Genomic DNA, 12218 nt, shown 5'->3' on the forward strand with positions numbered 1-12218 from the left:
TAAACCATGGCGACCAGCTGGGAGGTAAGTCTGCTAGAGGTGTTTTACAAATGTACCACATCGATTCACAGCTTTGGTGGGCTTCCTTGTGATTGTCTGTTTGAAACAAGATACATGTACTGTTATAATGACGAGGCCCCTGATTGTTAAACCCTTAGCACCTAGTTCACTGGTCAGGAGGCAGCTTATGTGGGTATTTGACATACAGTGTAACATACAGCGGACCTTCGGTTTTCGAGCTTAATCCATTCCAGAAGGCTGCTCTAAATTCGAAATGCTCGAAAACCGAATTAATATTTCCCATAAGAAATAATGTAAATCCAATAATCCGTTCCAGACACCCAAAAATATTCACAAAAAATTCATTTTTTAAAATACACAAAATGGCCGGTGTGTTGAAAAAAGAATTATAAATAAATATGAATAAATAGTATAAACATTACATACCTGTATTGAAGACTGTTGTTGGCATATGGAAGACAGGGAGGAGGAGAGAGGGAGGATTTATTTTTGGGCAGGGGAATCCCCCTCATGTTTCTCACTTTCTTTACCAATAGGCTGGCACTCTGAACTTTCTTTGGCCCCATGGTGGCTTATTTCACAGTCACAATCAATAAACAAGAAGCAAAATGAATGGATGAACACACAGAGTATTCCTTACTCAATGAGAGAGAGAGAGAGAGAGATGCAGACTGAGTGTGATACATGTGAGAAAGTGGCATTGCCGACGGGGTGAACACATCTCAAACACTCAATTTCCGAGCGGTTGCTCGAAATCTGGGACAAAATGTTGCTGAAAAAGTGCTCTAAATCCGAATTACTCGATTCCCGGAATACTTGAAAACCGAGGGTCCACTGTACTCTTAGCATGCCACCCACAGTCACCTCACCAGACACAAATACGTCTTTGATATCCCTTGTGTTTGATGTACCTTGCTGCCAGTATTTAGTAATTTATACAGGAGAGGGTGTTACTAGCACCTTGCTGCCAGTATTTTAGTTGCCTCTTAAAATGCACATGACTTGCACACGAAGGAGTATTGTTCCATAGAATGAAACAATATTGTTTCATTCTATGGAACAATGCTCTTCTCCAGACTGAGGGACTGACCACCTCAAAACTTTAAGGGTGATGGACTGATTACATCGTCTTCAAGTATCTTCTGCTTCTATCAACTTTTCTGTACTCGACTGAAGAAGCCTACTGTGTAGGCGAAACGTTTCAAAATAAAGATACCTAACTGTTGCATATGTGTCTTACCTAACAACCTGTCGGTATTTTATACCATTATTATTGTTGTTGTTGTTACCAGGTGAGAGTGCTGCGGTTGATGACAGTGAACACAGTTGAAGAACGCATCCTGGCTGCTGCTCGGTACAAACTGAACATGGACGAGAAGGTGATCCAGGCTGGCATGTTCGACCAGAAGTCGACTGGATCTGACCGACGTCAGTTCCTCCAGGCCATCCTCTCCAACGATGATGATGACGACGAGGTAACTCATCCATCAACCATACACAATGACCTTGATGAGTGCATGTTTGATTAGCTCATGTTCCATAAGTGTGAGTTTGTTGTGTGCAAATTACAGTTTAGTGTGAAAGTAATTAAGCCCTCACCAGGCATTCCTTGGTTATTTGTGAATTGTTCCAGCCACAGTATTGTGGGTTATTTGTGAATTGTTCCAGCCACAGTATTGTGGGTTATTTGTGAATTGTTCAATCCACAGTATTGTGGGTTATTTGTGAATTGTTCAATCCACAGTATCGAGGATTATTTGTGAATTGTTTGATCCACAGTATTGTGGGCTATTTGTGAATTGTTTCAGCTATAACATTGTGGGTTATTTGTGAATTGTTTCTGCCACAGTATTGTGGATGGAACTGAATTGTTTAGTTCGCAATATTGTGGTATTGTGGGTTGTTCCAGCCACAGTAATGTGGGTTCTTCCGTCCACAGTATTGTGGGTTGTTCTAGCCACAGTATTGTGGGTTGTTCTAGCCACAGTATTGTGGGTTGTTCTAGCCACAGTATTGTTGAATGTTCTAGCCACAGTATTGAGGGTTGTTCTAGCCACAGTATTGTGGGTTGTTCTAGCCACAGTATTGTGGGCTGTTCTAGCCACAGTATTGTGGGTTGTTCCAGCCACAGTATTGTGGGTTGTTCCAGCCACAGTATTGTGGGTTGTTCCAGCCACAGTGTTGTGGATTGTTCCACCCACAGTATTGTGACCTTTTCATCACATAAAATAATAATTGTAGGAAGAAGACGAGGCACCGGACGACGAGACCATCAACCAGATGATCGCTCGTGGGGAAGATGAATTTGAGTTGTTTCAGAAAATGGATGAAGAACGACGGAAGGAGTCATCCAGACCTCGTCTCATGGCGGAGGACGAGTTGCCTGAGTGGATGTTGAAGGAGGAAGATTCCGTAAGTCTTTGTTTGTTTGTGTTTGTCAACGATTGGTTGAATAAACTTTGAAAGTGTGAGACGATATCTGCTGGCCTTAGTGATTCACAAACAATGGAGATACAGTGGACCCCCGGTTAACAATATTTTTTCACTCCAGAAGTATGTTCAGGTGCCAGTACCGACCGAATTTGTTCCCGTAAGAAATATTGTGAAGTAGATTAGTCCATTTCAGACCCCCAAACATACACGTACAAACGCACTTACATAAATACACTTACATAATTGGTCACATTCGGAGGTAATCGTTATGCGGGGGTCCACTGTAGTCTGTTGTTTACACATTTGTCTGTGTTATAGGTTTTTGTTTATAGGTTTGTGTTACAAATCTTTAAATAATGATCTATAACACACAAATTTATAAAAAGCAGACCAATCTGTAAACAACAGTCTATAACACAGATCTGGAAACAATCTGTATTATAGACTGTGGTTTACAGATTTGTTTGTTATGGACTTGTTTACAGATTTGTCTAAAGATTTTTTACAGGTTTACAGACTTGTTTACAGATTGTGTTATAGACTGTTTACAAATTTGTCTGTGTTACATTGACAGATTATTAATCTGGTGTGTTTCAGTCACTGTCGCTATCATCGTCCATCCACTATTATTAACCCTTTGAGGGTCGAGAGGCCCTCTCCCAAACTTATTCTCAAGATCAAAAATTTTTCGAAAAAAAAAAAAAAAATAATTTTTTCTTATGAAATGATAGAGAATCTTTTTCCGATCATAATGACACCAAAAGTATGAAATTTGATGAAAAGCTTACGGAATTATGATCTTGTGAAGTTAGCGGTCTCAAAAGTTGGCGAATTTTCCCACTTTGGGCCCTCTTTTCGGCCAGTTCCAATGTTGCAGTTGACTAAAATTGTCAGCATAGTTGCTGATCCTCCTTTACATGTGTTGTATGCATAGATTAGATGAGCATTATAGTACCATCCATGTGTTTATATAGAAGATCCCTTAGGCCTGTGACTGTATGACGTCACGGGATGCAGCGAGCGAGTGAGACGAGCTACCTCGGCCTCAGTCGACACATAGGCATAGAAGAAGGCAGGACACGGCAGGCTGGGCTCCATCTCCAATTACCACAGTCTGACAATATAGCGTTACCATCCAACAAGTGTGTCTACCTTCAACCCTCTTATCTCCTTACCGAACCCCACACAACAAAATCATAGCTATTTCCCTAGAGCTCTATTAGTTCTATCGATTGAGTACAAGACTCTTCCCATTTATCGATTTCAACTACCCAATAAAGTGGTCAGAAATTGGCAATTTGGGCACCTTCACACAAATTTCAAAAGATGCTACTTTCAAAATAGGGTCCAGAATAAACAAGACAAACATTCATGGCACTAAAATAACATTTTATCTGTTCATTAGTCACGTCTCTAGGCCCCTCTTACATTACTTTTGCTTTCTATTTTGAGTTTTTATTCTCACAGGAGGCCTGGTCTCAGACCGGGCCGCGGGGGCGTTGACCCCCGGAACTCTCTCCAGGTAAACTCCAGGTAAACTCACAGAAAATAGAAAGTATTCTGTTATGTATACTACTGCATCATTGTAAAAACAGTATAAATGATATCAGCGCACTTATGAAAGAATATTAGACTCACCAGTTAACGTGTATTGGATGCGTGACTTGATTTGATTACTCTTGAATATCGGCAAAAATCGATCATTTTTGCTATTTTGAGCTCAATTTCAAGGTACTTGGCATTGTGAAACCAATCAAAATCATCTCTAATTCTGTAATATATCTTCCATTCTATCAAATGAGACCAAGGAAATGAGAATACAACCATAAATACAATACGAAAATTCACTAGAAAGTCGCTGTTTTAAATCACAAACACAGTTGAAGTTTTTTTTTCTTACTATGCACAGCATGCTTCAGGATTTTTATTATACTGTGCACACTGACCACACAGACCCATTCTTTCATATGTAGGCCTGTCAGCTTTCTTCCACCAGATTTGAAGGTGCTAGAATTTAGGCGTACAAGTACGTGACCGACCCTGGCTGCAATGACGTACTTGTACGTGACCGACCCTCAAAGGGTTAATGCTTTATTATTTATATAGTCTATACATTGTGAGGTGTATTTCTCTCTGTGTATTGATGCCCAGAGTATACACTGATCTCATACCTCTGACCAGTCTTCTCCACTGACCCCATACCTCTGACCAGTCTTCTCCACTGACCCCATACCTCTGACCAGTCTTCTGCACTGACCCCATACTTCTGACCAGTCTTCAACACTGACCCCATACTTCTGACCAGTCTTCAACACTGACCCCATACCTCTGACCAGTCTTCTACACTGACCCCATACCTCTGACCAGTCTTCAACACTGACCCCATACCTCTGACCAGTCTTCTACACTGACCCCATACCTCTGACCAGTCTTCTGCACTGACCCCATACTTCTGACCAGTCTTCAACACTGACCCCATACTTCTGACCAGTCTTCAACACTGACCCCATACCTCTGACCAGTCTTCTACACTGACCCCATACCTCTGACCAGTCTTCAACACTGACCCCATACCTCTGACCAGTCTTCTACACTGACCCCATACCTCTGACCAGTCTTCTACACTGACCCCATACCTCTGACCAGTCTTCAACACTGACCCCATACCTCTGACCAGTCTTCTACACTGACCCCATACCTCTGACCAGTCTTCAACACTGACCCCATACCTCTGACCAGTCTTCTACACTGACCCCATACCTCTGACCAGTCTTCTACGATATGATAAATAAATAACTTCTGTCACCAAATAATTAAATACAGATAATTACTGTAAATAAATACCTGTATTAAAATGTGAATATATGAATACAAGTTAGGGACTTACTGCCTTCATTCTTCAAAGTAATTGCCTTTGAACCAATTTAAAGTTGAAGTATCCAAAATCAAACCATTGTAAGTTGAGAAGCACTTGTAGTACAGTGGAACCCCGGTGATAGGCCAGTTCTATTATCGGCCAACTCAGTGATCTGCTGGTTTTTCGGCGTTTGGTTATCGGCTATTAATTCAGTGATCAGCCATTTGGACACGTTTGTCTGCCGGCCCCAGCCGCTTGAGCGTCAGTTTGGCTGTGTCTCTGGGTGAATGAGGAAGCTTCTGCTCATTCATCCGAACATTTTGCTATAATCTATTGTTTTTTGTGGTTATTGATTGAGTGCAACTGCAAAATAAGCAACCATGGGCCCAAAGAAACACGTTACATAGTACAGTGGACCCCCGGTTAACGATATTTTTTCATTCCAGAAGTATGTTCAGGTGCTAGTACTGACCGAATTTGTTCCCATAAGGAATATTGTGAAGTAGATTAGTCCATTTCAGACCCCCAAACATACACGTACAAACGCACTTGCATAAATACACTTACATAATTGGTTGCGTTGGGAGGTGATCGTTAAGCGGGGGTCCACTGTATATAAAAACATGCAATGTGTGTGTGCGATGTATATTTAATAATAATCACTGGTACATTAAATGTCTTGTTTTATATTAACTCTTTCAGGGTCCAGAGGCCAAATTTCAAAGTGCGCACCAGTGTCCATGAATTTTCAAAAAATAATTTTGTTATTTTTTCTTATGAAATGGTAGAGAATCTTTTTCTGAAGGTAATAAAACAAAAAGTGCGAAATCTGATGGAAAATTGATGAAATTATGCTCTCGCGAATTTTGATGTGTCTGCGATATTTACGCATCGGCGATTTTGCCAACTTTGACTCCCATTTTAGGCCAATTACCTTATTCCAGTCGACCAAATTCTTAGCTAATTCGCTAGTATTACTTCTATTCTATCGATTGAGCACAAGAAATTGCCAACTCAACTGTTTCAACTACAAAATAAAGTGATTAGTAATTTGGCCAATTTAGTGCAAAGTTCAAAATATTCCAATTTCAAAATAGGGTTCAGAATAAACAATGCAGACATTCCTGGTGCAAAACTAACATTTCCTCTGCTTATTAGTTATGTTTTGAGGCTTTACAAATGAATTCCATTTTTATTTTTTATTCACATAATGAATTTTTATTCAAACCAAAAAATAGAAGATTTACTGTCATGCAATATTGTAATAATTGTGTAAATAATATTACAGCAGGCGTGTATCAGACGTGTGAGGTCATTTGTTTACTCTTGAACATCGGCCCCCTCATGGAAGGTTCCTTGATGTTGGTGAGGGGCTCTTGATTTAGGGAATTGGATCTGTGCTCCAGTTCCCCGAATTAAGCCTGAATGCCTTCCACATCCCCCCCTCCCCTGGGCGCTGTATAATCCTATGGGTTTAGCGCTTCCCCCTTGATTATAATAATAATAATTGAACATCGGCAAAAATTTAACATTTCCGCTACGTTGAGCTCAGTTTCAAGCCATTTCCAGTACTAAAACCAATCAAAATCATCTCTATTTCTGTAATATGTCTTCCATTCTATCAAATGAGACCAAGAAATTGCAAATACAACTATAAAAAAACATATGAAAAGTACTGCAAAGTTGCTGTTTTAATCGAAAATTACGGTCTCAGTTTTTTCTCTCATTATGCACTGTGCTGCAGGGTTTGTTTTATGTGGTGCACACATACCATATAGATGTATTCTCTCATATCTAGGCCAAAATTTACCACTCACAGCTTATCAGAGTGAGCTGAGCTCATGGCGTAGATCTACGGTTTGGACCCTCAATGTAAAGCCGTAAATCTACGGCACAGACCCTGAAAGAGTTAATATTGACATTTTCATTAATCCATCTATTATATCTTCAAAACTGTATAAGAAACACGTTACATAGTATATAAACATGCAATGTTTATTATATGCTGTGTATATTTAATAATCACTCTTTGGAACATTAAATGTCTTATTTTACGTTAATATAGACATTTTCATTAATTCATCTCTGATATTTTCTTCAAAATTATATAAGAAACATGATACATATGTATCATATAAACATAGCATATAAACATGCAATGTTTATATGTTATCAAGTGGAGAGCTGGAGAGTAAACATTATGTTTTCTCTGATGCAGCGTTAGAGAAAACTGTGAATCTGGCGACTGGTGCAGTAACCGCCCTTCATATGCATTTGTTTATAATTCTCGGTATGAATTATTCATTACTTCTCCCTTTGTTTATGATGGCATCTAAAGGTAGTTGTTAGAAACGATTAAACTCAGTGAACATGGTAGTAATATGGCTGTGTAGTGTAATAATATGGCTGTGTATTGTAATATAGGTGTGTAGTGTAGCCCAGGAGGGGGGGAGGTCCTACGTACGTGTACTGTACCCTCATCTACTGCTACCTACACTGACTTAGTACAAATAAATACTACCCACCTCTTGCTCTACATTAAGACTACAGATATTTTAAGGTAAGTAATGAATGTACTGCAGCAGTAAATGACAGAGATTGAAGAGGTGTGTGCAATGTGGACCAGGGTGCAAGCTTTTATAGAGAAACACCACCCTGACCAAGCTGAAACAAGCCATATCTGCAACATCTTCAGTGACAAAACCCTGTCCCACTTCAGCAAAATCTTAGAGATGCCAGAAACAGACCTCTATGGACAGATTTGTTGTGAGGCAGGGGTCCAGTGACTCTCAGGCTGGTCCTAGTGGCATTAAAAGACAAAGAAGGGAAGTAACCCCAGAGAAGGCTTTGCTACCTAAAGTCTTCATGGAGTGGGCTATAGCGGGCTATAGAGCGGGACAGTCGCGCGCGGTTGTGCTCCGTCAAAAACTGCGTGTCTTGATAGTAGCAGAGGGAACAGAATGCGAGAAATAAGCGTGTGCAACCATAAAGTGCATATACTCCTTTGAACAAACAAAAAAGGAATATCACTGAACACTAAATAGGAAAATATGGATTACAGTGTCACATGGAGAGTGCTGGTAGAGGAACGGTTACTGTGGGAATAGACCTGACTAGCACTAGTGAATTATTGCCGGATGTCGACACGAGTGGAAATAAACAAATATTGAACTATCTATAAGTAATATAGTGAGTGACAAGGTTACATATGTGCAGTGACATAGTGAACTAAATTGTAGATAAGTGTAATCTTAATTATCCCCCAGTATAGTGTACAATATATAGTGTAGATATGGGAATAACTTACAAGCAACTGGCACTAGCGAACTATTGCCAGAGGTCCAGTGAAGTGTTAATAACGGATGAGTAATTACTATAGTCATAAGAGATAAAACGAGTGGTGGTAGCATTGAGGTGCAGGGAATCACAGCATACACAAATTGAGCATACATTCGTTACCTCTGCTAAACAGGAAATAAACTTTTCTATAAAAGTGTAGGGGAAAGTTAGCGTAGGCCTAGCTTCTGTGTGAATAATAAAACAATGATCCCAGTATAGCCCAGTGAAAAGTGTATTTTGAAAGAATGCAGTGTATATCTTTGAGATAAACAGTGTACAGCACTTCATAAAAGGAAATTAAATAATAATAATAATAATAATAATAATAATAATAATAATAATAATAATAAAATAATAGTGAAGTGTGGCAGTGTGGATAAGTCTTGCCCTGGTGTTGACGTGTGACAAGTGATACACATAGGTTTGAGTTACCACATATAATGAATAGACTAGGATACCGAGACATAATAGTAAGACCTAGTGAACCTAAATTGTCAGCGGAACAACACAAGGATAGTGATTAACATAATGGAAATGGTTTAAACTGAATGTGATATCCCATGACAGAAGTGCATAACATACGTCTGGCATCACTGCAGGAGCCACTCAGGCCACCCATATAACCCACCCAGCCTACAACCACCACCCACGTACTGCAAACTTGGTTTGTATAAATACATCTTGCATATTACTGGCACCAGCAAGAAAAAGGTAAAGTGGAAATCAGTTTTCTTCTGTGGCATACAGTGTAGTAGGATACAGACAGGATGTCAGCACAGCATATCTGTGGGACATGTAAAAAAATCCTTGGAAGGAAATCCAGAATCACATGCAACCTATGCTTTTCCAAACAACATATCTCTTGTACTAGACTAAATACAGCCTCAAAAAATGACCTTGGACTAGCAAGGTGCTTCTGGTTGTGCAATAAAGATGTAGAACTTTGGGCAGGTATCAGAAAGGTACTAAGAAGGGTAATAATGATAAAAATAATCAGGAAAACAAAGATGACCTCTTGGATAGTCTACCAAAAATATATAAAACATGGGAGCAAGAGATAGGGTATCAAAAAATGCAGAATGTCCATACCACAACAGATGACTCGAAACTATCTAGTCACCCACATGGTGCTAAGCCAGACCCATCCCCCAGTCATAGCACTAATACCCACAGTGCTGGTGCTGGCCCAGGCTCAGCCCCTAGCCCCAGTGCTGACTCAGTCCCAGCCCCCAGCCTTATTGCCAGCCCAGACTCTACTAGGGACCCTACCACAACCACCACTAAAACCGTAAATATACAACCATCATTGCACAAGACCGTGGCCCACAGTACAGATGTTGGAGAGGAGTCTCCTCCTCCTTCCTCTACTGAGGAAAGTAGATGGAATCCAGGACGGGGTGGCCCTGGCTTGGATACTGAGGATTATAGTGCAGTCCCAGAACCTGCAGAAATTGACAACACACCTCCCAACAATTCTCAACCAAAGGTGAATTTGTGCAAATATTATGCTTGGGGCATCTGTAAGCATGGAATATCAGGAAAAAAATGGGACATGCAACTTTGAGCATCCCAAAAAATGTAGCGACCTCCTGTCTAAAGGAGTGTGTCATTCTTCTTCCTGTACTTTCTTTCACCCAAAAATGTGTCACTCCTCGGTCCTCCAGAAGCAGTGTTACAACATCGACTGCCCTGCATACCATCTAAAAGGGACCAGGAGGCACAGACCCCACAAGACAAACAATAGTAGCTACGACAACCCAACTCCAGGTGATTTTTTAGTGGCAGGAAATGGAAAAAGAAAATGGAAGGAAATAACAAAAATAGTCCACCACCTTGGAGCCTTGTTGGACTGGAGGCGCAGCCAGTGGCCACCCATGGCCCCCAGAATTACAACTACTGATGCCAATAACAAAATCCCCCCAACAAACACAGAATACAACCTTGTTCATATTTGCTAATATACAGGGCCTTAAGCCATCCACCAACAACAAAATACCTTTTATCAGTGGACTTCTAAAGGAGTCTAATGCAATGTTTGCAGCCTTCACAGATACTCACACAAAAGATCACTTTGACAGTGAAATATGGATAAGTGGTTACAACCTTTTTAGATGAGACAGAATGAACAGGCAACAAGGAGGGATTGTCCTGTATATCAAAGAGTCCCTCATCTGCATGGAGTTGCTGAACACCACAAATGAGGTAGTTGAAGTTCTATCAGTAAAGATCGAGAACCAAAACCTAGTCATTGTGGTTGTATATAAGCCACCAGATGCAACCTCCCAACAGTTCAAGGAACAGCTACTGAAAATTGATTACTGTCTGGAAAACCTTCCAGCTCCATCCCCAAACATCTTACTGCTTGGTGATTTCAACCTAAGGCATACAAAATGGAAGAATGTAGCAAATAATGTTATAGCTGAAACAATCTCCGGAGGTAGCGCAGATGAAAGGTCACACACACGAGCTACTAAGTCTCTGCGAAAAACACACCTTAAGCCAGCAGATAGTGGAGCCAACAAGACTAGAAAGCACACTTTACCTTATCTTCACAAATAATGAGGACCTGATAAGAGACATAAGAATATCAAAAACAACTAATTCCGATCACAACCTAATCGAAGTCCAGACATACATGCATAGGGGTCCTGATCAGCAGAACGCATGTACCTGTGAAGGTGTCTTCACAAAATACAACTTCAACAACAAGAACATCAACTGGGACCAGGTAAACCATGTCCTGGCCATACAATAGAGCAGAAAAATAATGTAAGGGACCTGGGAGTAGTAATGTCTGAGGATCTCACTTTCAAGGATCACAACAGTGCCACGATCACAAGTGCAAAGAAAATCATAGGATGGATAATGAGAACATTCAAAACGAGAGATGCCAAGCCAATGATGATCTTTTTCAAATCACTTCTTCTCTCTAGGCTGGAATACTGCTGTACATTAGCATCTCCATTCAAAGCAGATGAAATTGCAGATCTAGAGAGTGTACAGAGATCCTTTACTGCACGTATAAGTTCTGTCAAGCACCTTAACTACTGGGAACGCTTGGAAGCACTTGACTTGTACTCGTTGGAATGCAGGAGGTAGAGATATATCATAATCTACACTTGGAAAATCCTGGAAGGAATGGTCCCAAATCTGCACACAGAAATCACTCCCTATGAAAGTAAAAGACTGGGCAGGCGATGCAAAATGCCCCCAATTAAAAGTAGGGGCGCCATTGGTACACTAAGAGAAAACACCATAAGTGTCCGGGGCCCAAGACTGTTCAACAGCCTCCCATCAAGCATTAGGGGAATTACCAATAAACCCCTGGCTGCCTTCAAGAGAGAGCTGGACAGATACCTAAAGTCAGTGCCGGATCAGCCAGGCTGTGGCTCGTACGTCGGACTGCGTGCGGCCAGCAGTAACAGCCTGGTTGATCAGGCCCTGATCCACCGGGAGGCCTGGTCATGGACCGGGCCACGGGGGCGTTGATCCCCGGAATAACCTCCAGGTAACCTCCAGGTAACCAGGGGGATTCCCCTTCCAAACACTAACTCCTCCCTCTTTCCTC

At 40.9% G+C, this 12218-nt stretch overlaps 1 protein-coding gene across 5 annotated transcripts in view; it reads left to right on the top strand.

Annotated features, from left to right (window-relative positions):
- Positions 1-12218, top strand: part of LOC128699941 (ATP-dependent helicase brm) — a 232990-nt gene that overhangs the window by 167815 nt on the left and 52957 nt on the right. For all 5 annotated transcript variants that reach the window (XM_070102471.1, XM_070102470.1, XM_070102468.1 and 2 more), the window contains 2 exons: positions 1314-1496; positions 2263-2433. In XM_070102471.1, coding sequence (XP_069958572.1) covers positions 1314-1496; positions 2263-2433 — 354 coding nt within the window. The remainder of the gene's footprint in view (positions 1-1313; positions 1497-2262; positions 2434-12218) is intronic.

Source organism: Cherax quadricarinatus, chromosome 81, assembly GCF_038502225.1.
Source record: "Cherax quadricarinatus isolate ZL_2023a chromosome 81, ASM3850222v1, whole genome shotgun sequence".
Taxonomy (NCBI): domain Eukaryota; kingdom Metazoa; phylum Arthropoda; class Malacostraca; order Decapoda; family Parastacidae; genus Cherax; species Cherax quadricarinatus.